Genomic DNA, 27,041 nt, shown 5'->3' with positions numbered 1-27,041 from the left:
TTTATGCTAAACCTAATCAGGGTGACTGACTACTGAAATGAGAAATTTATATAGGACCCAGAGTCTCCTAACATCATAGCCAAAATGTAAAGTATGCAATAAAAGATCACCCATCATACAAAGAATCAGGAAGATCACAACTTGAATGAGAACAATCAATCAACTGATGCTAACAACAAGAATGAGAACAAACCCTGTAATTATTTGACAAGAATTTTAAAGCATCCATCATAAAAATGCTTCAACAAACAATTACAAATTCTCTTGAAACAAAGGAAAAATAGAAAATCTCAACAAAGAAATATACACTATAAAAAGGAAAGTTATAAAACTGAAAAATACAATAAGCAAAAATAAAAAAAGACTCATTACATGGGCTCAATAGTAGAATGGAGGTGACACAGGAAAAAAATCAGTAAATTTGAGGACAGAATAATGGAATTTACCCCATCTGAACAGAGAGAAAATAGACTAAAAGAAGTAAATAAACAGTTTCAAGGATCTATATAAAAATGGCAAAGACCCAACATTTGTATATTGGCATCCCAAAAGAAAGACGGGGGAAGACTAAAAAGTACTCAAAGAAATAATGGCTGAAATCCCAGCTTTGGCAAAAGACATAAGCCCACAGACACAAGAAACTGAGGGAAGTCCAATAGGATAAACCCGAAGAAATCCATGCCAAGACACAGTAACAACTAAAGATGAAAGAAAAATCTTGAAAGCTGCCAGAGAGAAATGACACATTAATTCTAGGGGCACACCAATTTAAATGAAAATTTCTCATCTGAAACTATTCAGAGTATAAGGAAGTGGCATAATCTTTTACAAATGCTGAAATAAAAGAACTGTCCACTGTGAATTCTACATTGGGTGAACGAAGGTGTTCTGAGGAAATGACGGGGAAATAAACGTTCTCAGATGAAGAAAAAAAGAATTTATGGCTAGTGACCTACCTTTAAAGAATGTCGAAAGGAAGCTCTTTAAATAGGAATTGATACAAGAAGTTGTCTTGGGGCATCCAGAGGAAAATAAAACAGAAAGAAAAGAAACACGAGTACCTACAATAAACTAAACTACTCCTTACCTCGTAAATCACAATTGATGAAAAAGTAAACCTAAAACCGCTCTGAAAAATGAAGTCTATTACTCTTTTTTTTAAAAAAAAAAAAAGCAGATGCATGATATTTACAATCACTCCAAAGAAAATGAAATACTTAGATACACACTTAAATATCATATAAAGATATGTATGTTGAAAATTGTGAAATGCTGATAAAAGAAATCAGTGAAGAACTAAATAAATGGAGAGACATATGTTCATGGATTGAAAGACTCGACATAATGAAGATGTCATTTCCCCAAAACTTGATGTAAAAGTTGAATGCAATTTCTACAGAAATCCTAGCAAAGTTTTTGCCAACATATACAAGCTTTTTCTAAAATATATATGGAAAGGCACAGGTCTTAGAATAGGTAGGATACTCTTCAGAAAGACGAATGAAGCCAGGCACAATAGTGCATACCTATAGTCCCAGCTACTCAGGAAACTGAAGATTGCTTGAGCCCAGGGGTTGGAGTCTTGCAACATAGCAAGAACCCATATCTAAAAAAATAAAAAATTTAAAAAAGAAGAATAGAGTAGAAGAAATCCCCTTACCTGATATTAAGGCTTACTATATAGAAAAAATAATCAAGACAGTGTGGTTTTAGCAGATGTACTGACACACGGATCAATAGAAAAGAAGAGATGCCAAAAATAAACCCAAGCAAATATGCCCAGCCAACTTTAGACAAAGGTGCAAAAGCAATTTAGTGATGACAGATACCCTTGTCAACAAACGGTACTGGAGCAATTGGAAATCTATAGGCAAAAACAAAAACAGTAACAGAAAACAAAAATCCCACCCACAATAACCTTAGATTTAAATTTCACGTCTTATTTGGAAACTATAGACTTCATTATAAAAAATGAAACTATAAAACTTGTAGAAAAATAGCAAAAAATCTCCAGGATCTAGAGCTAGGCAGAATTCTTAGGCTTGACATGAAAAGCACAACCAATGGGGCCGGGCGTGGTGGCTCATGCCTAGCAATCCCAGCACTTTGGGAGGCTGAGGCGGGCAGATCACCTGAGCTCAGGAGTTCAAGACCAGCCTGGGCAACATGGAGAAACCCTGTCTCTAAATAAATAAATAAATAAAAGGAATCAAAGCACAATAAGTAAAAGAAAAATTAATAACGAAGACCTCATGAAAATTAAAAAGTGTTGCTTTGTGAAAATCTCTGTTAAGAGGATGAGAAGTCAAGCTACAGAATGGGAGGAAATATTTGCATGCCACATCTAACAAAGGACTAGTTACTAGAATGTGCGGAATATGCAAAGAACTCTCAAAGTTCAGCAGTAAAAAACAAACAATTCAATTAGAAAATGAGCAAAAGACCTGAACACCCTTATTACCCCTACAGGATTTACAGATAGCACATAAACACATAAAAAGATGTTTCCCTCGCCACTGGGGAAAGGCAAATTAAAACCATGATGAGATACCACTAGGAACCTATGAGAATAGCTACCATTAAAAATAATGATGATACCAAATGCTGGTGAGGGTATGGGAAATTGGATCTCTCATACATTGCTGGTGGGGATGGAAAAGGGCACAGCCACTCTGGAAAATGGTTTGGCAGTTTCTTATAAAACTAAGCATTCAACTACCATATGACCCAATAATCGCATTCGTAGACGTTTATCCCAAAGAAATAAAAACGTGTGTCCACACAAAAAGGCACACACAAATGTCCATAGCAGTTTTCTGTGTAAAAGCCAAAGCTGGAAATAATCCAGATGTTCTCTGATGGGTAAATGGTTAAACAAACTGGCACATCTGCACCATGGAACACTACTCAGCAACAAAAAGGAACAGACTATTGATATATGGAACGACTTGGATGGCTTTTTTTTTCTTTTTTTGAGATGGAGTTTCGCTCTTGTCACCCAGCCCGGCGTGCAATGGTGCGATCTCAGCTCACTACAATCTCTGCCTCCCGGGTTCAAGCGATTCCCTGCCTCAGCCCCCCAAGTGGCTGGGATTACAGATGCCCACCACCACGCCGGCTAATTTTTTGTATTTTTAGTAGAAATGAGGTTTCACCATGTTGGCCAGGCTGGTCTTGATGTTATATGGGAAAAGCCAGTCCCAAAACATTACATCCTGTATGATTCCATTTATATAGCCTTCTTGAAATGACAAAATTCTAGATATGGAGAACAGATTAGTGGTGTCCAGGAGCTGAGGAGAGTGGAGGGGTGGGGGCAGGGGTAGCAGGAGGGAGGAAGATCTTTGTGGTGATGGAACAGTCCTGTACCTGCATTGCTGTGGTGGGTCCACACATCTACAGGTGTGATAAAAAGGCAACAAACTGTACCCATCCGGCGAACTGTACCCATCCAGTCACATGTCACTTAAAAACAGGGATACATTCTGAGAAATGCCTCATTAGGCAATTTTGTCATGAAATCATCATAGAATGTATTACACAAATGTCGATGGTAGAGCCTGGCACACACCTAGGCTGTGTGGTACGGCCTATTGCTCCTAGGCTAGAAGCCTGTGCAGCGTGTTACTGTACTGAATAGTGTGGACAATCCTGTGTGCTCTCAGTCACCCTGTCCAGCCCTGAACACAGAGGCATTTGTGTATCTAAACATAGAAAAGGTAGTGTGTTATGCTATGATGTCACTAGGTAATAGGAATATTTTAGCTCCATTATAATCACATGGGACCACCATCGATTGTGAGGTTCATCGTTGACTGAAACGACATTGTTGTGTGGTGCATTACTACACATTGTACCAATGTCCATTTCCCGTTTTGAGATTCCACTACAATCACAACGAGGTGAAGAGTACACAGGACCTCTCTTGTACTATCTTTGCAACCTCCTGTTAATCTATAATTACTTCAAACTAAACAGTACACACACACACACACACACACACACAGTCACACAAAGCCCATGGGAGCATGGCAAGAGAAGGAATTGATACCATAAGAGTGCAAACAATCTCACGGGAAGCGGTGAGGGCTTCCATTTACAGTGTCTCCACTCTTAAAATGTCACTCATGGCCCACCCTCCTTCTGGCACCCCGGCACAATCCAGCAGCTCTGGTCTTCCCCCGCTTGATAGTTCCTTCCCCTCACACCTCAGCTGTGCTCTGAAGTAACATTCACATCCACCTGTCCCTTCCTACACTTCCTTCCCCTCTCTACTTTGGGTTGCCAAACCTACACCACCCCTCTGACCCCACTCCAATGCAACCAATCAGAGAAAGCCATCCTCCTGGCCAGGGGTGGGCATGTGACCCAACCAATCAGAGAAAGCCATCCTCCTGGCCAGGGGTGGGCATGTGACCCAAATCAGGCCAAGCGGAGTCCTTGTAGGGGGCTGCCATTTGACCCCTGCTGCTCCGGGTTCAGAGTTAGGCCTTCCACACGCATCTCCAGGGCCACCACTCCAGGGGAGCCACTCACGATGTGTTCTACATAACATTTGGCTCAGAGGGAATCTAAGCCTGAGTCCCAGAAGAGGAAACTTCAGGAAGGAAGGCATGCCAAAGCCAGGACTTCTGTGGGTGCAGACCAGCCAGGAAGAAGGGGGCCAGAGCCACGCAGATGGATACTACCCAGGCTCACCTGCCTCCCAGGGAGCCTGGTACCCTCAGCTGGGCCAGCTCCCAGCCCCATGGCTACTGGTAGCCAAGGAGCCCTCGCTGTGCTTCAAACAGCCTGGGGGTGTTACAGCACTCCACTCACATGGAAACCTTTCTGGGGTCCCCTGTCCCTCTCCTGCTGTGCAGGATTGAGGAGCCACTGGAGGAGGCCAGAGTCTCAGAGCACCAGGGCTGAGCGGGCACAGGGGATTCTTTTCACAGGGAGGTGGCCAAAGCTGAAGGGGCTGGAATAAGAATCTCCTGGGAGGCCAGACATGGGCATTCTCTCTTTCCTCCTTCTCCCCGTCTCCTCGCTTTTGTACCTCCTTTCCCTCTCTCTCCTCCCTCTCTCTTCATCTGCCCCTCACTCCCTCTTCTCCTCTTGCCTGCTTCTCCATCTCCCCCTCCAAGGCATGTCAGAACTAAGCAGAGCCAGCAAAGTGGTGTCTCTGTCCTCACCTGGTTACCCCCCACGCTGGCCCCCTAGCCCTGCTTTCCCCGGCTCTGTTCCTGGCTTCCAGCCCCGGCCACCCTGGGCAACCCAGACCAGCCAATACCAGGCTGTTTTGGAAAAGCGCAGGGAGGTGGCAGAATGTGCGGTCTGTGAGTGCCTTCCAAACTGGCGCCCCAATCCCTGGACAAACAGAGTCCATGTTTGCCTGTCCACAGTGGTCTGTGTTCTCCTTCCAGGCTGGGAGATCCCGCGGGTAGGCGACCGTGTCGGGGACGTCATTGACCCACTGGGCCCATGGGGGAGAGGCAAGGACAGCCTGGGTGATGACAGGGCCAGCCGCCTGCCCAGCTGGGCCCGCCTACCCTGAGCAGGGTGGTCAGGCCGAGGGCAGCCCAGGGACCATGCTTTCATTGCCTCTGCTGCCACACGGGACATTCCACCAGGAGGGATGGAATTTACTCTCTGGAAAACAACCGCCTTTCCTGGCGCGACTCCCTGCGGAAGCTGGGGCTTTTCACTGCTTCTCAGGACCCTGGGGGCCTCTGTCCGAGGGAGCCCCTTGGAGTGGGCATGTGCGGGTTGGGGCAGGCCACCAGTACTACCTTCTGCTTTTTGTGGCTTTAGGGAAGTCCCCCTGCCCCTTTCCCCACCCTGGGAAGAATGGAGGATTGGGGCAGCGTCACAGTGCGGAGGAGAGGTGAGGCAGAACGGATGCCAGAGCAGGTGAGCTGGGGTTAGGGTTGCTGAGCATTCTGCTCTGGTGACATTGCTCCGATGCCGGGTCCTTCTCTTCTGGTGGTCAGGCTCAGAGACCTAGGCAGAGCGAGGCCCTACACCCCAGGGTGTGCCTGGGCCAGGGTGCTCTGAGCTGAGGTTGGGTCTGACTGACTGTATGGAAAAGAAACGCCGCAGCCGCAAAAAGGTTCTTCTCAGGTCAGCTCAGGGGTGGGCCTTCCCCCTCAGGCTGTGGGGATGGGACCCGGGCGGGGCAGAGGCTGGGGCCAGCCTGGTCACGCTGCAGCCTTTCCTGGTTCCCAGTGTGCAGCTCCAGGGGCCGAAGCTCTATCTCTCATTGTCCTCGCTCCCCACCCACAGCCCCTCAATCCCGGGAACTACCTGGGGTTTTCTCAGCACTGAAAGTCGTGCCCATCACGGGTCCTCGCCTCAGGCCTCTGTGACAGTCAGGCTGTGGATCTTTCCATGAAATGTGATCATCGGCAAAAGAGGACAGGGTTTCAGTCCTCAAATAGGCCTGGAGAATGCTGCAGCCTGTGATCACCCCATACTCTACTGCCTCTGAGGCTACACATCCCGGGGCTCAAGGTTCTGACAAGGCCTGCAGAAGGGGAGCCAGGATGACTGTGTTTAACACATTTCCCAAACTCATTTGATCGTGGAATCTATCTGATCCCACAACACCCATGAAACAGGCTTTGAGAAGTCCTGGCATGGGATGCGAGCCCAGACATCAGAAGAACTGAATTCTGCTCCCTAATTTGCCACGTGACTGTGAACATCAGTGTCCTCACTCAAGTTAACAAGACAGGCTCAGAGCTCTCGGTCCCCCTGTCCAGCCTCGAAACACCTCGCACAGCCAGCCACAGCCACACTCGGAGGTCCTCCCAGCTGCCCCTCCCCCAATAGGCTGACCGGTTCTCTCTCTCCCTCCCCAGGGAAACTCCTCCTCCCAGGACTCTGTCACAGACCTCTGTGCCTGCCTGCAAGGAATGGCAAACTGGCCTCATGGGACGGTTTTAGGGAAGAACTTCCTAACTGACAAGGTGGATGGGCGTTGCTGATGTGAACACAGGTGGCCGGGGAGGACTCTTTCAGTAAGGCTGAGAAGGCAGAGAGCAGAGAGGCAACGGAGACGAGGGCGAGTCCCCACGGTTTATTATAGAAGCCTATAAAAGAGCCACATTGAGTATTTCCAAAATCACAAAATGCACAACATTCATTTTTTTAATATGCAACATGGAATATTATATACAGATTAAAACCACGACAGCAAAAACACTCACACGGTACCAGTTTCATACCAAAACAAAACACACAAGTGCTTTTTCAATATTAAAACGACTGTGATAAAAACATATTAATATTTTGAACCATGTTTACAATAGAGCAAAATTCATATTTTACTAAATAACAAATATTTAACAGCAAAAACTTTATACTAAATATCTATTTTGAATTATAACAAAAATAGTACTTATAATAGTTTATAAAGACAGACACAAAATTATAACATTTATGAAAAAAAAAGTTTGTGTATAAAATAATATTATAGCCATCTGGGCGGTGCCCAGAACACAAACGCCAGCGCCCAACATCGAAAGTGCTTCAATCTGCAAGCCCGTGGCAGGAAGAGTTTTGTGGGGTTTTGTCTTTTTAAGGTCAAGTTACAATAGTTAAGAATAAGTAAGAAACATCACCCATCTAACGCTAGCTGTATGAAACACATACGCACACGCACCGACACGGGCATATCACTAGAGAGCTGAAAGGAGGGACCAATTACAACACAGGGATCCTGTCAGCCAGCCAGAGCTTTCTTCAGCTCTCTTCTCATTGCCTTTGAGACCCAGCGGGGCAAATGATCCTTCTTTCCTCCCTCACAGGGACCCCCCTCAGCTTTTCCTTCTCTGCCCCCTACCAGGCTGGCCACCCCCAGGGAAGGCCCCTGAGACCTCCCAGCCCCATGCCCCCTGCCCCTCACCTGGACCAGACCCAGTGGGCTTGTCTGAAGTTCCACTTACTGCTCTCCTAGATACTCAGTCACAAACAATTGGTTCAGGGCCAGCTGGATCAGTTTAAAGGCAAATGAACCTTCCGGATACTGGTTTTGTGTTGCGGGGAGGGGATACAGGTTCGGGTGCACCACGTAGCTATGTTGCAAGCTTTGACAAGTCTTTACCCATTCTGGCCTGTTTTTCAGGATTGGGGATGATCAATTTTGCCAATAATGTCTGTTCCACACTGTTTTTTAGTAGTAGAAAAGTAGGAAATAAATGAAACATCTGAGACTCAGGGATTGGAGAGCAGTTTGTGCGGTGTGGGCCCGTTCCTATAGTCTATCGTCAGGGTGGCTGTGAGTGGGGTCAGGGTCGGTCTGTGGGGCTGCCTACGGGATCTGGTCGGAGGGAGCCGCTGAGGTGCTCACAGCAGCAATCGGGGACTGGCATGTCCTTCATTCTTCTGTGTTTTCAATTTTCTTGTAAAGGGGATTCATTGCTTTTACAACATCAAAAACCAATAGAGAAACACAGAAAGCAAGGAAAAATCTGAAAACAGACACAATTGCTTAGAGACTCACCAAAGGCCCCGAAACCTTCCCCAGGAGGCATCCCAAATTGCCAACACTCAAAACGCCAGTGGCAGGAGCTACTCCTCTTTCACCCAGTCATCCCGACTGGCCAGTTTTCAACCCAATCCCCGACAAACCGCACGTAGCCGCCTCTTCAGCTCTAGCTGCGGCAGCCTTCCCGCAGCTGTCCGGAGACCACACAGGGCCCTGGAGTCAGCTCCGAGGCAGAACTGCCACTGCGCTCACCTCCCCCACGCTTTCACCTCTTCCCCACCCCTGAGCTGGGCTAATCAGACAGTGGCTTAGAGGTGGAAGGGACTTCAAGGACACCTTTTTCAGGGCGGAGGGCAAAGGGGGAGAGTTAAGGAAGGGAAGACGGAGGCCCTGGCTCCCCGTCAGAAGAACCCGTATCCTTCCCCATACTCACGCCTGGAGTCAGGGGCACTGGGGTGAACAGGGGCCAAGCAGGAAATCGTGGCCGCCTCCAAATCTACCTGATCAGGGTTTTTGACAGGAGAGGGACGAGGCAATGGGCCACATTCCATCTCCACCAGGGACAAGGCAGAGGCACTGGACTTCAGTCCAGGAGTGAGGCTCCGAGATTAAACCCAAATAATGCCTGGAGCCAGGGAAGGCTTTCGACCCTAGGCCCGGGGGCTGGGTTTGACCAGAGACCCCTTCCTCTTCACTCACAGAAGTCTTGCCAGGACAGCTGGAACACAGGCTAGGGCATGAAGAGGAGGAGATGTTCACTCCAGACCCCAGCATCCCCAAGATTCTCTATCAATGAATAAATATGGAGGCAGGTAGCGCATGAACCGTGGGCCTCAGGCCGGTGTGTGTAACATGGCCTGGTTCAGCAGGTGATGGGAAGGTGGGGGTGTCAGTGCACCTGCCCAGGGCCACCAGGGAGGATGCTGGGGAGACAGGGCCTGGGGCTCCTTTGCCCCAAGGTCAGAGGACAGAACAAGTAGCAGCAATAGGTAATTTCAAATGTCCAAACCGGTGAGTGAGGGTGGGAACGGAGGCACAGGGAAGGGCAATCTCCAGGTTGGAGGCAGCCCCCGCCCCACCAAGGTTGACTCCTGTTCTGCTACCCAGGATGCTCTTCCTGGGCAGACGCAGTGGGGGCGCAGGAGGAGACGCTGAAGAGTGCGCCAAAGGGGGCACCGCTCTTCCCGTCCCCCAGCCCCAGCTAAAAGGGTCCGAAAGGAACGGAGGGAAGGGAGCAGTTCAGAACATCACAAAAACACTGTAGCACGCGCTGACACCTAACACTGTCACGGGCATGCAGAGCCCCCGCCACACCCTTCCCAGGGGCTGAGCTGGTGGGAAATGGGGAGTGGCTGGAGGGAAGCTGGAGCCAGAAGGGTAGCCCCGCCCTAGGAATGGGGCCCACTGGCTTCGGGTAGGGTTTGCCAGGGATGGGGAGCAAGGGAGGGCAAGCATGGGGGCCACTCGCCCTCCCCATTCCGGCCCCCTCCCACACACAGGTTTCTACCTCCCACCACCGCCACCCCGCTGCCTGGGCTGGGCTGAGGCGGGTGGGCCTTGGGTTAGACCGTGGCGCTCAGCATGGCCTCCGTCTCCGGCAGGATCTTGTTCTGGTTGGAGTCCAGGCCAAAGAACTTGACGCTGAGGCCATCCACGGGGTGCAGGACGGGGACCAAGGTGATGCGGGGGAAGGTCCGCGTGGCCAGCTCAAAGCGGCTGGTGCTGGCCAGCTCCACTGCTAGCACCTTCAGGAACAGCTTGGCCAGGTGCTTGCCCAGGCAGGTCCGGACACCGCCGCCAAACGGGAGGTAATGGAAGCGGCCGTCCTTGTCCTCGCTCCGCGCCTGGCTGAAGCGATCGGGGTCGAACACATTCACGTCTTTGAACACGGGCGCTGTGTCGTGGGTGTCCCGGATGCTATACATGACACTCCAGCCTTTGGGGATCTGGAAACCCTGGAGCAAGATGGGGGCCGAGGAGCGGATGGTGAGAGCCAGAGGAGTCCATGGAGGGCCCAGGACTGCCCCCTCCCTGCTCGGCCCCAGATGTTCAAGACCTGCCTCTTCCTAGAGACACCCCACTGTGGCCCCCAAGGCCTGGCCAGCCTGCCCCACTCAGCATGTTAGTCCAAGCCCTTCTCTGTAGATGTGCACATGTGACTTCACATATGACACCCAACTTGGCTTCATCTGATGCATTTGGGGCGCACTTCTCCCATCAGACTGAAAGCTCCCTAAAAGCAAGCACTGTTTCCCCATCAAGCCTGAAGTCCCTGAAATGGAGTCTGGTCCCCCGACCTGCCCCTATCCCGGTGCCCCCGCTCCCCCATCACCCCCGGCACCACAGGCCCAGCCTCACATCGAGCTCAAAGGTCTGCAGCACAGTGCGGTAGCCGCCGGAAATGGGCGTGAACAGGCGCATGACCTCCTTGATGACGCAGTCCAGGTAGCGCAGCCCACTGAGCATGTCCAGGCGCAGTGTGCCCTCGCAGGGGCAGCCACCACTGTGCAGGATGCCATGAGCCCGCAGCTCATCCCGCAGCTTCTCCAGCACAGTGGGGTGCTTCAGCAGCTGCATGATGAGTGAGGTGCTGGCGCTGGCCGTGGTGGCATAGGCCGCAAAGATCAGCTCCAAGGTCCCGTCCTGCAGGGCACAGAGGAGAGGCGTTGTTGGAGGTGTGGGTTCAGCCAGGCAGGGGCCGCCCCATTCAGTCACTGGCCCGTGTGCCCAGGTCATCTGTGCTGGGCCCTGCCTGGTTCCTGCAGTGAATTCTGCTTCCTCTGAGCTTCATGTTGCCAGGGCATTAGTGTCACGATGGACACGGGGGTCACAGCCAGTCCCTGGCTGGGCAGAAGACACAACTGCTGTGACCGAGGGCAGAAGCACTGGCCTAGAGTCCCTTGGAGTGGAGCCACTTCTCACTCACTGCTGGGTTCCTGGGCCAGCCCCACAGGCCTGATATGCAGTGGGCTCACAGGAGAAAAAGAACAAATCCCAAGGAGCCAGGCCCTGCGCAGCAGGTGTGTGTATGTATGTGTGGGGGATGTGAGTCTAAACCCGGGCCTTCCCACTCCCAGTGCCAGCCCCTTCCTCCATCGCAGGAGGAGGACATTCAGTGGGCGATCAGGGGAGCCAGTGGGGTCTGGCAGGGAGCCTGGGGCCACTCCCCTGGAGACCTGGGATGAGGCTGAGGGGAGGTGACCCCCAGAGGACCTAAAGACCCCGCCAGGGCTTTCTGGGAAGCAGGACACCAGGGCCATGGGTTCCCCACAGAAAGGCCCCAGCGGGCTATCTCATAGCACACCCTGCATTTTACAAATGTGGACTCTGGGCCCAGAGAGGGCAATGAAGGGACCTGGGTCCATTACTGGCTATGGTAACATCCATCAATCACAAAGCTTCTTGTAGTGGGAAAGCCACTCCAGGTTTTCCTAGCTCCCCAGGAAAGAAGTTGGAGCTAGAATATGGGGAGGCAAAGATAGTGGGCAGGGGAGGCTACAGTGAGTGTCCATGGGCACCCAGCAGTGGAGCAGGCCTGCAGAGCCCAGGTGGGGATGGGCGAGTGAGCCCTCCTCGGGTGAAACATCCACCTAAAGCAGGGCAAGCAGGTCCTGCGTGGAGCACAGCCGGGATCCCCAGGGGCCCGGGGTGGGAGGGCAGGCAAAGTGCCAGCAACCTGAAAAGGCTGGGGGTGGGGAAGGATACTTCACATCCAAATCTCCCCTGCTCTTCCCCAAGGGCTGAGGCTGGTGAGAAGCAAGTGGTTTCCCCTTGTGGGCCTGCCTTTCCCTAGATGGCCTCCCAGGGATATTGGGACTAGAAAATGAACTGAGATCATTCCCAGGCCTGAGCTCCCTGCAGGCCATGGGGAGAGAAGGGAGGGTGCCCCACAGCATCCTGCACAGCAGGGGTGGGGACACAGACTTCACTTCCAGTTTCAAGGTCTCCAGCCACTGCTCAGAAAGCATGTGTGGGGCCAGACGACAGCGGGGAGAAAGGGCCGGGCACATTTCCACCCAGGGAAAGCTCAGAATGGAGCCTGGGTGCTGGTGCTGCCAGCAAGGGGTGCACGCCCACCCCACCTTCAGCTCCTGCATGGTCATCTCCTTCCCGTGCTCCTTGCTGCTCTCAATGAGGAGGTCCAGGGCGTCCGAGTAGTCCTTGCCCTGTGTGCACTGCAGCTTCTCCCGGATGGCCTTCTCCAGCCCCTTCTGCAGGATCTGCCGAGCCTGAATGCCCTGCAGAGGTGAGGGCTGTCACTCATATGGAAGGGCAGGCTCCCATCCGAGCCTCGGGACCACCAGGGACGACTCCAGCCTCCTCCTACCCCATGCTGACACCTCTCCCCTTTGTCCATGTGCCCTGTGCCCAGGTGCCCATCTCAGGGGTCAGGTCAGCCACCCACCCCCAGAGAGGGGGCTCATGGATGCCCCTGCTCCTCTCCTCCCAGGACCTGGGTGCTCACCCGCCGGTAGCCACTGAAGGGCAGGTCGACAGGCAGGGAGAAGACATTGTCCACAAACTGCTGGTAGACCTCAAAGAGGTGCCCAAGGTCCTCCTCAGGGATGCTGAAGCCCAGCAGCACCCGGATGGCCATGCGGAAGGTCAGTTTCTGCGCCTCCTGGTACACGTTGATGGCCTCGGGGTGGCTGCTCCAGGCACGCAGTGTGTCCTGGATCACCAGCTGGATCTTGGGCAGGTAACTCTCCAGGGCCTCATGGCTGAAGATCTTGGAGAAGACCTGGAAGGCAGAGAGGCAAGTGGGTGAGCCGATTGGCACAGCCGTCCCCTGGCCAGCCCCTCACTCTGCCTGAACAATGAATGTAACTGGAGAGAACTTCAGCTTGCACACAATAGCAAAGCCTTGGGAGCTGGGCAGGCCAGCTGCCAGCAAGTCTTCGGGGGATGTAGCTTGTGAGGGGCACAAGTTGGGGCTGAGCAGGGCCAGAGCAGGGAGGCTGCCCTTCCATTGCAGAAGTCCATTTCAGAATCCCAGGACACAGGACAGAAGTGCCTTGGAGAAGTGGAGCACAGTCGTTGGACTGTACAGGGAAGTAGGGGAAGGCCATCGAGGGAAAGCTACTTCACGGGGGACAGCAAGAGAGCCTGAGACTAGACCTCAAGCAGGACTTCCTGGGAACCAAAATTGTCATTACTTGCTGGAAAACACCTACTGGGTGCAGATTCTAGTAAGTTTATTAACAGCTGTGCCATGAAAAGGTCTTCAGTGTGGCCAGGTCCAAAAGCAGGGGGAGATGGGGGCAATGGCTTTCCACCCCCAAAGATCGTAAAGACAAACAGAAGCCCTGTGACTTCCCTGCATCTTCCAGGGCCACTGTAAGCAGCCAGTGAGTCCTGTTTCCACCTCCTTGTCTTCCGTCCTTCCGGCTGGCTGCGCAGCCCCCCTTGCCACCCTCCTCACCCAGGACTCCCCCGCACAGGTTTTCATGTGTGGAGGAGAGGGGAGCACGTTAGTTTATTTACCAAAAGCCTGTAGGTCTCGCTCATAAGCAGCAACCTCCATCCCGCCAGAGTTCAGATGAGAAGGGGGAGCACCCCTGCTACCAGCACCAAGCAAAGGCTGGGAGGGGAGGGACAGTGCAGAAGAGGGAGCCCCCCATCCCACCCCATGCAAACCACACACACGCGCCGCCCTCCCCTACTGCCCCCCCAAACACAACCACCGCACAAACTGTAAATGTGAGAATTTCCCCTGCCGTCAGCTCGGGGAGGAAAGGTAACATAGGTAACATTTTCCTGGCCTGGGCCCTGCATGGCTAATGGGAGGGCTGGTTTGCAGAAATAACAGTGCTGGCCCTTCAGTGGCCCAGCCAGGCGTTCACAATAGCACTTTCATTCCGAAATTCCCAGTGGAGGGAAGGAGGGAGGGCAGGAGGCCGGCGAGGGGCAGAGAGGCCTATACTGTTTGGGGCTGCTCCTGCTACAAAGCGACAGCTGAGAGGTAGAAGGATGATAGGAGGTCGCCTGGGTCAGCCCAAGCCCAGATGGGTCATTCACACCTTGCCCAGTTTTGGGGGTCCGAGGGAACTTCCAGGGGACTCTAACTACTACCTCCCTTCAGAGAGTGATGGATAAAGGCAATGCTTGTTTGCTTGAACCCCCAACCCTCATGTCCTTAGGATTCTAGGTTCAGCCCTTGGGCAAATGAAGGGTCTTGGAGGAATGAGAAGGGGCACTTCTCCTAGAGACCAGCGCTGGCCAATGAAGGGCCCTTACAGACATCAGAGAGCCACGGGGTGGGCAGAGAGCAGCACACAGGAGGGAAAAGTGCATCAAGAAACAAGACAGGGGCAGGAAAATCACTCTGCGGCTACCAGGCCTCCATGGCGGGACAGGGAGGCCAGAGGTGGGACAGGGAGGGCCAGAAAGGTCATACCTGGCCCAGAAACAGCCAGCCCAGGACGAACTAGGGGTTCTATCACGGAGAGTGCAGGGTAGGGGCTGGCCAGGGCCCCCAGCACATGGCAGACCTGGTCCTCCTGCCTCTCACCCGGTGCCCTGGAAGCCACGCCCACCAGGTCCAGCCAAAGTCAAAGCCGGTGGGCTCTATGATGCAGTGGGGTGACAGGAAAGGGGCTGAGTTGTAACTGTGCATCATCCAGCAACTTACAGTGTGATCATGGCCAAGTGGCTATCCGCTCCCCCAAGCCTCAGTTTCCTCATCTGCAAAACAGTGAGGTGGAACCAGGTGGCCTCCCTTCAATCCACTGAGCACCTAAATACCAGCACCCACCTGCCCCTAAGCAGATGCTATCCCTTCAACGCTGCCCGGAACTTGGCAATGCTCGAATCCCCTGGGGAGTGCCTTCCAGCCCCCACTCACACACCCCACGTGGGCTATAGTGGCCCAGGAGGGGCCATCCCAGGGTTTACAAAGGGGGAGCACGCAGGGCCCCCACCTCACCCACAGACAAGCCCTGCCCTGCCCTGCCCCGTGGGTTCCGTTTCCTGCGCCCTCTAGCGATGGCTGGTTGAACTGCTCCTTCCCAGGCCTTGGGGGCCCTACAGGGCAGGCAGGGACAGTCTAGGAAGAGAGAAGGGCCCCGGGGGACCCGGGACTGAAAGAAGGACTCCAAGGGCAGGGGTCCACACCTGACCCCTGGGGGGAAGGGGTCCATGGGCAAGGCCAGGAGCTAGGATGAGCCGGAAAAGCCACTGCCACCCTGAACCTGCAGGTCCCTGGGGCTGGGGCTTCTAAAAGGAAAGTGAAGGCAGGACCAGGACACTGTCTTGGCCGGCGTCTGACTTGCTGAGTGACAGCCAGCAGGCCACTGCCCCTCCTGGAGCTGTTTCCCCGCTGGGTTCATGAGAGGCCCGACTAGCCATTCTGAGGGCCTTTCTGCCAGGCCGTCCATGACGCTCCTCAGAGCCCACCGTGAGGTGGAGAAATCGCCCAAATGAGAAGGCCAGCAAAGGTGGGTGGAGGGCACACTGGCCCCAAGGGGCTGGGCTCAGAGGTCACCAGGTCCGTGTCCCTGCCTCTTGCCTAGCTGCTCCACAGACATAGGGGCCTCCCAGGCCCTGGGAAGCCTCCAGAGCCTCATCCCTGGGTCTGTGTGTGGGGTAACAACACAGGCACTTCCCGAAGCCGGGGCAGCTCTGAAACCACCACCCACCACAAAGGACGGGCGGAGGCAGAGATGCAGGCTGGGGCAGAGGGCAGCCAGGGTGGCGTCAGGGCGGGCTGGGTCTGAGGCCACCGCCTGCTGGGGTCAGGACTCGGGCACACTGGGAAGGTGCCAGGGAGCGGCTCCTTGTGAAGAGAGGAAGGGTTCCCGGCCCGGAGCTACTTCCCTGACACGGCTGCTTTGTTTTCTTCTGGGGCTTCCCTTGGAATTCCCAAAAGTCAGCCAAGAATGCTGGACAAAGGTCACTGGGAGCCAGCCCAGGCCCAGGCCAAGCCCTGCAGAGGGAGTGGCAGGTATGGACTCCCCACTAGGGCTGGTGCCAGGGGAGAGCAAGGGCACTGTCACTGGAGCCCAGGAGCGCATGTCTAGGTTTACCTGCTGCAGCCCCAGAGGCTCAGGGAGGAGGGAGGAGGGCACTCGCCTTAAGGGATGGCCTTGGGCAACTCCCCTGCCAAGCCCCCAAGGACACAATAGGCTCATGAGTCTACACCCTTGGTTCTCTCCCTCCCTCCAGAGTGGGAGCTGATCCCACAAGGGTCTAGGGGCACCGCCAGGGGCTCGTGAAGGCTCAGATTCCCTATCATTGTTTCTACAAACGCATTCTCCCCAACCAGGCCTCCTCACCCCTCCTGCCTCTCACCCCGTGCCCTGGGAGGGGAGTTGCTCTGTGAACCCCCATGGTACTGCGTGCTGCGCTTGCTCAGCCAGATAGCCTCTCCCTTCTCTGCTGGCAGGTGTGGACAGATGGACAAATGGATGGGCAGTAGGAGTGGGTAGAACCAGAGTGGGGACCCACTGCCCAGCCAGTGACTCAGACTGGGAGGAATGGAAGCGGCTGCCCAGGAGGGGTGGGGGCCTGGGCAGGCCACCCGGCCAAGCCACTGGAGCCTCGGCCTGCAGAGTGGAAAGAATAACAGAGGGCAGGCAGCCGCTGAGGCAGCCGTCCGCACAGGGGTGACGCCAAGGTGTGTACTTTATATTCAAGCAAGGGGGGTAAGAGAGGACGTCATCTTCCCAGCTGCCTGGCTGCCTCAGCTTCACCCTGGCCCAGTGGAAATGCCAGGCAGCTTCACCCAGAACTGGAAATGTCCAATCCGGGTGTGTGAGGCTGGGTACACTCAGCCCCTCTGGTTGCTAGGAGGCTGGCCCAGACCCCCAACAGGCTCCAGCAGTTGGAGCAAAGCGCCTGCCCGCGATTTGACTCCAGCTGTGATCATCTCACCTGGACACGTGCTCCCCACTGCCCTAACTCTTCCACACATACCTACAGCACAAGGTGGGCAAGGCAGGGAGGGGCGGGCAGCACTTGGCAGACACCTGCCAAGCCACAGTATCTGAGATTTGCCCGGCCACTCTTACCTCTACTGCTTCCAGCCACCACGAACCCGCCTTAGAAAGCTGTGGATGGGGAGAGGCCCTCCCAAGGTCACAGTCCAGAGCGTGGCTGGCCACATCCACCAGAGGCCCTGAACTCCCTGCCTCCTACCAGTCCAGACTCCATAGTGCTGCCATCTGCCAGCCCTGGTGGGCTCTGAATTTATCAAAGGGTCCTGAAGGGGATCGTCCTCTACTGTGAAGTCCACTCTGAGGGTGAGCCCAGCTGTCCCCGCCACTCTGGTGTGGTCCCGGCATATCTCAGGGTCCTGCAGCTGCTTCCTTTTAGGCTTAGGGAACCCAGGACAGATACAGCAGCCAGCATGGGGGGCCCAGGGCCAGGGCAGACCCCACCGAGCCTTCCCACTCCCTGCCAAGGCCACCTTCATCTTCCAAGGCTGGGAGAGTGAGCAAACACATCAACACCACAGCCTTGGACCCCTCCCTGCCTTGGGAGAAGGACACAGAAAGGAGGGACAGAGGGAAGGGCTGGCCCCTGCATCCAGGCCACCCACCCTCCCGCTGCCTGGCACAAGGGCATGCAGAGGGAGGTGCCCACTCCCAGGCACCCTGGCAGCTGACCGTGGGCTCCCTCCCCCACTGACCTTCAGATAGATCCGCTCCTGCTACCCGCCCCCCTCAGCAGCCCCTGTGCCCACCCGCTGGTGCTACAGTAACTTTTGGGTGAAGGACTTGTATTGGCAGAACAAAGGCATTGTGCCTATGCCAAGGGGCTGGGGCAGAGCTCCCAGCAGCAGAGCTGCCTGGCTGTGCCACTGGCCTTCCATCCAACGCAGGTTGGACCTTCTGCCCTGAGCTGAGCCTAGTGGACATGACTGTGTAGCCAGAGACTGTGCCTTGGTCCAAAGGCCTCCTAGAGCCAGGTGTGGGCTAGCCTTCCCCAGGACCCCACAACCATGGGTCCTCCTGGCACCATCCTCCTGCTGAGGCACCTCCTGGCTTCTCCATCTCAACACAGACCCCAGGAGCACAAGGTTTCCAAGATGGGGCCAAAGGTCAGGGATGGTGGGTGGACAGGCAGGGTTTCTTGACCTCTACCTCCAAAGTCTAGTCCCCAACCTTGGCTTCAGGCCCAGAAGGTCCTGTAGGCAGGGGTCTGGGTAGAAGGGGCAAGACTACCACTCCTGAGGTCTCCCCAGTCCAAGGCTAAGTCCCTCCCTTGAAATACTCTCCAGGTTCCCTGAGGGTATCTCCAGGCCACTGTCTGGGGTGCCCTGAAGCTGCTGGCCTCTTGTTGCATTGAGGTCCAGTCCTATCTCCAAAGGAAAAGAGGAGAGACCCAATCCTGGTGGGTAGAGCTGGGCACCAGAAGCTTCTAGAACGATTCTCTAGCTCCTTCTCCATGTTTTGGACAACTGTCTCACCCCCACCTTCCTAACCAGACTCCATCTGCCCTTCTACAGCAATACTCCAGTCTCTCTACACACAAAGAGGGATGGGGTCCCTCCCCCATCCATCAGATACACCCCAGGGCCTGGGCAGGGGAAGGGTAACCCAGGAGGAGGGAGGGAGTCTGAGGCCCTGGCTGCAAGGACACAGGCCTGGCTTCCAGAGATGATTCTGTTAGACTGGGCAAGACTTTCTGGACTTTTTCCCTGGCAACCCCACCCCTGCTGGCCCAAGACCACCAGGGCAGCCAGGGCAAACACCTGGAGTGCAGTGATGGCAGTGGCAAGCCCCCTCCAACACATCTGGTCAGACCTCCCAGAGGCGGGGTGGGCCACCAGCCCCAATGGAAACAGTGACGCTCCAGTTCCCCACCAGCCAGGCCCCAGCACACCTGGGCCCCACTTCCTGCACGTACCTCCTAACCATGCCAGTCCTAGCCCAGCAGCCCACACTGCAGCCAGGCTTCTAACTGCAGCATGGACCGGATAAAGAGGTGTGCATGGCACACAGCAGCCCCCACCTTGGCCACAGTGAGTCCACCAGGCCTTAGGTTCAGCAGATGAGCCATTCTCTCCAGGACCAACATGGATATTTAGAAACAGTGGCCCTGAGTGCTCTCCCAGCCTCCAGCTAGATTCTACCTACCTAGCCCCGGGACTTTCATGGAGTTCAGTAAACTGAAATCATCAGTTAGGGAGATTTGGGGGGAAGGATCCTTTCATCTGGCTGACTACCCATTTCTCATTTGACCCTCCCCACCAACATGCCCCACGTGGCAAGCATAAAACTGCTACACACAAAGAGGGGGCCCTGCATTTGGCTCTCAGGCCTCTGGCAGGATGAACCAGCTTCTGGTGACTCCCCACCCATCCCCAGGGAGCTAAAAGACCGGCTGTTATGAATAGGGAGCCATCGAGCCTCAGCCAAGGCTCTCAGTTTCTGCCCCAACCCCAACCCCAGCCCCCCCCTTCACCCCGCATTCCTGAGGCGGGTCATCTGCACCCTCCCTTCCTTCTCCCTCCCCTCTAAATGGACAACGTAGGCCAAAAAACCTTGGGGCTTTCCAGGCAAGCCCTTCCCAGCCAACACCTGGAGGCCCCAGGCCAAGTCAGGCCCAGGATGGGTGGAACCCCAAGACAACGCCCTCACCCCAAAGCCCTCTGCACCCCAGGGTCTCACACTCTGGTCCTGGCCACACCTCCTTCCTCCTAGCACTCACTGTCCACCCCAGCTTCCAGCAGCCCCAGGCATGCGGGACAGAAGAGGACTCTCCTCCGGGGCCCGGAGACTATTCCCATGGACGCTGCAGTCCGGTGTTGCAGGCTCTCCCCGAAATTTTCTTTGTCTCCTAACCTGGTTCAAGTCTCATTCAACTGCTCTATGCCTCAGTGGCCCCTTCCATGAAAGGGGACAATAATACCCCTCTGGCCATCTCTTTTGGAGCTGAGTCTCCGCTCTCCTCGCTCTTTGGAATGGGTGTCTGGTGGAGTCGCAAAGGCTGAGGGAAAAATAACTGCCCAACAACTTTGAAAAGCCGAGGCTTCATTCCGAAGCCTCCAGCCCCTCCCAGCCACTCCCCAGAACCCCTCTCCCGCCGCCCCCAGGCTGTGGTAACTGCTTCCAGCTAGGAGTGGGGCAGATGGAAGAGAGGACTTTGGGAGCCACTCTCCAGTTCCTGAAATACATGCTGTATAAGGGAACGGGGGTGGGGGCAGGGATGCAACCCAGTCTCCTCGGTTTGACCGCTCCTTCTTTTGTCTGCCGTTAAGAATTACCCTTCACAGGCTGTTCAGAGAACGTCAAGTGCTACAGGATGCGTCGGCTAGTAGAGCGCTCCCCACCTTCGCCAAGACCACAGCATATGCGGCCCCTGACGGAGGGAGTCCGCCTCCCCACCTCCCCGGTCTGCCACCGCTCCGGGACGGGAGGCTGCCTCTCCTTTTCCTTAGGTTTCAAACCTGGGTGAGTCCTCTGACCCAATGGAAAAAAATGGAGTGGGGGCGGTCGCGCAGCCTCTCTCCCGGCGGCTTAGGGCCCGCCCGCTGGCTCCGCTTTCGGGTTACTGCAGCTCAAACAGCACGTGCCGCCCGCGCTGGGAGCCTAGTGCAACCGCGAGGGGCGGGGGCCTGCCCGTGAGCGCCTCCTCCGCGCCTCCTCCAGTCGCTCGGGAAATCCAAGGGATAAACACCCACTTTCCCTTCCTCTTTCGGGGGGGTGGGTGCGCTTTGATCCCCGCTCGTGCCTCGCATGCTCTCCCCCCGCCCGCTCTCCCCCCTCCCGCCCTTCCCCCACGGCCCAGGCCCGTGCGCTCCGCTGCCCAAGGCTCGCCGCACCTCTCTCTGACCAGGCCCCGCCACCGCAGCCCACAAGCTGTCCCCAACCTCCACGCGCAGCCGCCTGACCGCGCCTCCCTTCAAGCAGCCTGTGGTGGGAAGGACAGCTTTGATTTTAGAATGATCGATCTCCAGTCCTCGGAATTCCCTGGGAAACGTGGCGAAAAGGCGAACGCCGGCCAACTGTCCCGCCCCCTTCTTTTTCCAGCTCTGTGGAGCAAGGCAAGGACAGGCTTTGGATACCCCAGATCCCGCACGCTCAAGCTCTTCCAAGCCACCGTTAGGGGTGCCCATGGCGCAGTCGGCCAGCAGGATAAGGGACCAAGAGGAGGCCGGAGCGGGCCCTGGATCCGGACTCGAGGCCTTGTCGGCCGGGAACTGCGGAGTCTTCAACCATGGTGTGCAAAGGGGGGCACAGATTCGGTAGGGGACATTCCCCGGGCTCCAGGAACTCCTTGCCCCGAGGTGGGGGAGGGAGTGCGCGGAAGAAAAGGGGCAGAGTTCTTACCTTGCGCTTGTTGCGGTGGATGTCGCCAATGGAATTGGACACCGTGTTGGGGCCCAGCAACATGCGGGTGCTGCGAGGCCACTCGGTGCTCACGAGGTGGTGCTCGCCCATGAGGATCTTGCGCACGTTCTCCGCGCCGGTCACGCGTATCAGCGGCCGCCCTAACAAATGCGTCTTGAACACGTTGCCATACTTCTCCCTCCGCGACGACTGGAAGCCAGAACCCTGCGGGAGCCACACCGGGGTCTCTCTCAGGGTGCACTTCTGAAGAGGGCCCGCGAGGGAGGGGCGATGGACCCCAACCCGGGGTGCAGTCACCTGCCCCCTCTCCCCACCAAACACACTCACACAGACAAGCACGCAGGTTTTATTTTTCATAGCGTGCACAAGAACTGGGAAGTAGGGCCTAGAGGATAATAAATAATGCAAGGAGGCGGAGGTCCAGGGGCACCCCCAGGAGGCTGTTTTTTAGTAATGACTTTCGAGAGGAAAGAGGTATCCCGGACAGCTGGACCCGAAGCGGGAGTCTCCGCCCCCACCCCCACCCCCCCACCCCGCGCTCGGGAGCCTCTCGGAATAAATATTTCCAGGCTCCGGGCCACGGGCTGGCGAGACCCCGCGGGGTGGCCGCAGGCCAAAGATTATTTATAGCGGTAAGCGGTCGGTGCCCGGAGGCAGCAACTACAGACGGGGGTTGGCGTTTCCTCCGCTCTCCGGTGTGGCCCGCACAGGGACCCGGCGGCCCTCGGAGAACTCTGCAGGGCGGGGTCACGGGCCCAGAGCCGCGATTTTCCTAATGCATTTTGCCCTGGAAATAACGGAGACGGACTTTGGTTGCCGCCCTGGAGTTTGGAACCCGAGCGCGGGGCGGGGCGGGACCGGGCAGGGCGACCCGCGCAGGTAACCAGATCCCCGGTGGTGGCGGCGCAAGCCGAGGATGGCGGGGCCGGGGCCCGGCCGGGCTCTCGAAACGGCTGGCGGAGCCGGCCCGGCGCGGGTACCGGAAACCGTGGAGACCTCAGAGGGGCGGGGGCAGGGGCGTCCCGCTCACCTTTGACGTCGGCACTAGTTACCCCACCCCACGTTAACCCTTCTCCTGCCGGGGCAGCACCGGGCGAAAAGGGGAGGGGCGCCACCTGTCTAGCCTGCCAGCCCACTAGCGTACCGACTCGGGCTCCAGATCTAACCGGTCCTGCACCCCCGAGGGGACAACTCAGTCCCCCTATCCCGGGTTGGTCCCCCTCCTCACTTTCCTTTTTTCCACAGAAGACTACTTCCAGCTAAATATGCACACACCCCGGTACAGCCGAAAAGTGACTCTGCAGAACCTGGAGCCCTAATCACTTTTCCACATGCGCCTCCGGCCCGGCGCGCGACGGGGAACGAGCCGGGAGCGCCCGCGCAGCCAGGAGGGGGGCTGGGCCGCTGTCCCCCTCCCAGGCTGGAAGACCGGGATAATTCCCCTCGTCGTGCAGCCCTTCTAGACGGCGTCTACCCTTTTAAGAAAAATCTAGGCGGAGGTGGGGTGCGACAGAAGGGGTGGTGAGGCGAGGGTTTCCCTCCCTCCGTCTGCTATACCCGTCTCCCTCGCTCCGTCTCACTCTCCGTCTTTCCTCTCCTTCTTTTGCTCTGTTTTTCTTTTCTTTCAACACAAAAGTTGGGTTGTGAATTTTCCGAGGTCGCCGCCGCCTCGCCCCCACCCCCCCGCCTCTGATCTGCCTAACTATAATTAAAGTGCGTTTTTTGTGGCATTAATAAAGAGTTATTTGTCCGCCGTTTCCACGGTCTTCACAAAGAGGACTTTCATAGGGGCGGCCGCTCGGGCCGCGAGTCCAATTTATACAAAAATGTTGTATTTTTAGCCCTGGGCTCTGTTTAGATGGCGCTCGGTGGAAACGGAGAGCCCTTGGAGGTCCCCCCGTAAAATCTGATAAATGACTCTGAAAAAATAACGCTGGGATTCAGAGGGTTCTCATTAACCCCTTAGGCGCTCCTGTACACGTACCCCCTATTTCCCTCCCTACCTCCAGATCTAGGGCCCCGGGTTGGAGGGATGGGGAGGCTTAGGTTTCCTCCTCCCTAACTTCTGTGCAGGTTGGACGCTGACCCCCAGGGGCTCTTGTGGGATTCGGAGAAAAGGTCATGGGGACCCGAGGGGGTGCCAGAGAGAGGTCAGGAAACGAAGTGGGGGTGGGTGGTGACAGACCGTGGATTCAGCAGACTGGCTCTAAAAGGCGGGAGCCGTTGCCCAAGTTATTTTATTTCCTAAATTCGCGGCCCAAAGCCTAGAGCACCGCTGCAGTTGACACTTTAAGTGTGGTGGCGAGGGAAAGGCTCTGGGGATTTCCTTGCGGGGGGTGGGGGGGTGATACTTCCGTTGGTTGAAAGGACCCTCACCTCATTGCACGAACAACCCCAAAAAGAGATGGGCCGAATCCGGGACGTGGAAAGACCACAGGGCAGAGGAACTTCGAACCCCCTCCCCGCCCCCGCTCCGCTGTCACTCGTCCCGGGGCAGGGTGAGTGTGTGTGTGCGCGAGCGCGCGAGCGCGCGGATTGCACGCGTCTGTTAATTTCAAGCCAAGCTTTCGCACCTGTAAACCCACAGGTCGCAGCGCTCACCTTTCGCTTCACCTCTCTAGTGCGGGGATTGTCAGTTTCAGGACATCCCTGCTTCCCCTAACAGAACAAACACGCGTACACACAAATACACCTCCCGCAGTTACTGCAGAGGCGCTCCGCTCCCCAACCCCAAGAAGAAAACCGGTGTGTATCACATTGCAAAAGCGATTGTCTAGCACTTGATGAGGTTAACTCCAGGTTAATCTCCCCATTACCTACCTGGGTCTGGTCCCTGACGCGCCTCACCCCCATTATCACCAGCAGAGTGGGGTTGTGCGGCATCTAACAAGCACACACGCACTCTGTCTCTATGGATCCCACACTCACCTCTCCCAAGTTTCCCTCTCCTGCCAAACTGTCCCCACCCAATAAGTAAATAGACCCTTTTCCCCGAAAGCCTAGAGCCCTGGCTTCTCATTTTTACTTGGGTTACCTTCTTCCTCTTCCACCACAAAACAGACACACTCGCGCGGACCGCGGACCAAGGCCACTGTACCTGGCGCTGCCGACGGCGCCGCAGGAACACAGTTTTAAATCGGCAATTCAAGCTGCCACCAGCTCCCTCCTCTCCCGACTCAATTTTCGGCTCCCAGCGACACAGCCAACCCCAGAAAGCCGAGGGCGACTGGGGCTTCGAGCACCGAGGGGAGGCGAAAGCGGCTCAGGACCGGACGCTCCTCCCGGGATCGCGCCGCGCTGGGCGCCCCCGGGGCGCTCCACGCCCTCCTGCCAAGCCAGCCACGACCCAGGCAAGTCCATCTTGGGAGCCCCCTCAGGTCCGGGAACCCCTCTTACCAGCCCCCTGAACCTGCGCAGCGGGCGCCAGTGGTCCCGGAACCGCGCTGCGGGTGGGCTGGGGAAGCCCGAGCTGCAGCGGCAGAGAAGAGGGAAGGGGCGGGGCGGGGACCAGTGCCTTCAGGCTCCCGGCGCCCCCTGGCCGGCCCGCCGCTCCGTCCGCCCCGCTCTCGCAGCTAGCGGACCCCGGAGTGCAGCGGAGCGAGCGCGCCCTTACCTGCAGCAGCCAGTGGCCGGTCTCTCCGATGAGCGGGAAGCCCATGGATCCCTTGGGGATGGGCAGCTTGCAGCTCTTGTCGCGAGTGGCGGCCCAGCGCAGCTGCCACAGCTGCTGCGACACGGCCAGCAGCAGCGTCACGGACACCAGGCACGCGGCGAGGGTGGCCAGCGCCGACACCAGATCCAAGCCCTCAAAGAGCATGTTGGCGGCCGCTCGGGGGATTGGCTGTGCCGGCCGCGGCGGGGGAGGGGAGGGCCCGACGGGAGGGGACCGGAGCGGCGGGGGAGGGGAGGCTGAGGCCGGGGGTCCTGGCACCTCCAGCCGAAACAGAGAAGGAGGAGGAAGGGGCCAAGGGAAGAGGAGTGGAGGCTGCGAGGGGAGCGGAGAGAGGGAGGAAAAAAATTGCCTAAAAGAAGAGAGGAAACACGAGGCGACTGGGGTGCAACTTTGTTTGTTTGTTTGTTTGTTTGTTCCTTTATAGCGGGCTTAGGGGCTGCTCAAGGGGTGGTGAGATGAAGCCGTGAGTCAAGCTGGTGGGTTTGCTCTCCCCGCTACCATCACACTCGGAAAACTTTGGAAAACTTTGTCCAGAGGGAGCCTCTCTCTCGTAAGCCCCTTCCCCTGCTCGGAAAAAAAGAAGGGGGCAGAGAGCTAGCGGAGAGAAAGTGCGGTCGATTTGTCAAAAGTATTGCAGTATGGCCCCAAAATTCCTAGGTGAAAAAAAGAAAAAAAAGAAGAAAAAATCCTGAATCCAAAAATTCCAACGAACCCAGAAACTTTGGGGGCGAGGGAGAAAGCTCCCTGGCTGAGGCGAGTGGAGAGGCCGGAGCCCAAACGTCCCTGGGCTGCCCCGGGCGGCGCGCTCGAGCCCCAGAGCCGCGCGGCACCCCCGAGGCAGGAGCGGCGGGCGCGGCGGGCGAGGCGGCGAGGCGGGCGCTGCGGCCCGAGCGCGGGTGCGGAGTCGGCGGGCCGCGGCCGGGACGGGACGCAGCCGGCGACAGAGCCCCGGGCGGGCGATGGGGCGGCGGCGGCGGCGGCGGCGGCGGCAGCGGGCGGGAGGGGTGAGGCGGGGTGGGGTTAGGGGAGGAGGTGGAAAACCCGAGCTGGGCTATTGTATCAATTAAGAAAAGGCAGTCCGTCCCGGGACGCGGTCTCTCGGCTCTGGAGTTGCTGCTGGGGGAAGAAAGGGGGAAAAAAGAAAGGAAGGCAAAGGGAATGAAAGAGGGGGAAAAGCAGGAGGCAGGATTTCAGGGCTGGTGGTTTTAAAAGCTTCTCTCAATGTGAATTTGAGTCCAAAGCGAGGCGATGCGTGTGTTTATATAGAGGCGGGAGGCTGCGCCGTGGGCGCCCCGCCAGCACCCCCCCCCCCGCACCCGCGCGCTCACAAAGCCGGAGGCGTGGTGAGAGGCCGGGCCCGCGGCCGGAGCTGGAGAGCGCAGCACTGCCTCCCGCCCCGCCCCGGCCGCCCGCCGCCCGCAGCCCGCCCGGGACCCACTTGTAGCCGCCGCAGGATCAAACTCAGTTCACCTCTCGCCTCCTCTTCTTTCTCGCCGGCGTCTCGCTGAGCCCAGCGCCTACAGACGGACGAGATGAGACACACGCGCGCGCACCTACGCGCACACACACACACAACACACACACGCGCACACACACAACACAC

At 56.4% G+C, this 27,041-nt stretch overlaps 1 protein-coding gene across 3 annotated transcripts; it reads right to left on the bottom strand.

Moving 5' to 3' along the window:
* Nucleotides 1–7,045: 7,045 nt before the first annotated feature.
* Nucleotides 7,046–26,326, bottom strand: LOC100446166 (cytochrome P450 26B1). Of its 3 annotated transcripts, none has more exons than XM_002811902.5 (6): nucleotides 25,379–26,326; nucleotides 21,745–21,969; nucleotides 12,936–13,211; nucleotides 12,553–12,708; nucleotides 10,829–11,113; nucleotides 7,046–10,425 (listed from the first exon to the last, which is right to left on the bottom strand). In XM_002811902.5, exons 1-6 carry the CDS (start codon nucleotides 25,580–25,582, stop codon nucleotides 10,033–10,035), a joined length of 1,539 nt encoding a protein of 512 aa, XP_002811948.1. In that variant the 5' UTR covers nucleotides 25,583–26,326; the 3' UTR covers nucleotides 7,046–10,032. The 3 variants fall into 3 exon arrangements, with proteins under 3 accessions (XP_002811948.1, XP_009235462.1, XP_009235459.1); XM_009237187.3 differs by lacking the exon at nucleotides 25,379–26,326 and adding an exon at nucleotides 22,574–23,434; XM_009237184.3 differs by lacking the exon at nucleotides 25,379–26,326 and adding an exon at nucleotides 22,093–22,291.
* Between the last annotated feature and the right edge of the window lie 715 nt (nucleotides 26,327–27,041).

The sequence above is a fragment of the Pongo abelii genome, chromosome 12 (assembly GCF_028885655.2).
Source record: "Pongo abelii isolate AG06213 chromosome 12, NHGRI_mPonAbe1-v2.0_pri, whole genome shotgun sequence".
In the NCBI taxonomy this organism is placed as follows: Eukaryota; Metazoa; Chordata; class Mammalia; order Primates; family Hominidae; genus Pongo; species Pongo abelii.
This window is presented reverse-complemented; position numbering and strand designations above follow the sequence as displayed.

Excerpts from the sequence above, each read along its gene's own strand:
- LOC100446166 (XM_002811902.5), bottom strand. The coding sequence starts at position 25,582 with ATGCTCTTTGAGGGCTTGGATCTGGTGTCGGCGCTGGCCACCCTCGCC. Across the intron at positions 13,212-21,744 it reads TCCACCGCAACAAGCGCAAG|GTCTTCTCCAAGATCTTCAG; the intron begins GTAAGAACTCTG and ends TCTGCCTTCCAG. Across the intron at positions 11,114-12,552 it reads TGACCATGCAGGAGCTGAAG|GACGGGACCTTGGAGCTGAT; the intron begins GTGGGGTGGGCG and ends TGTGCCCTGCAG.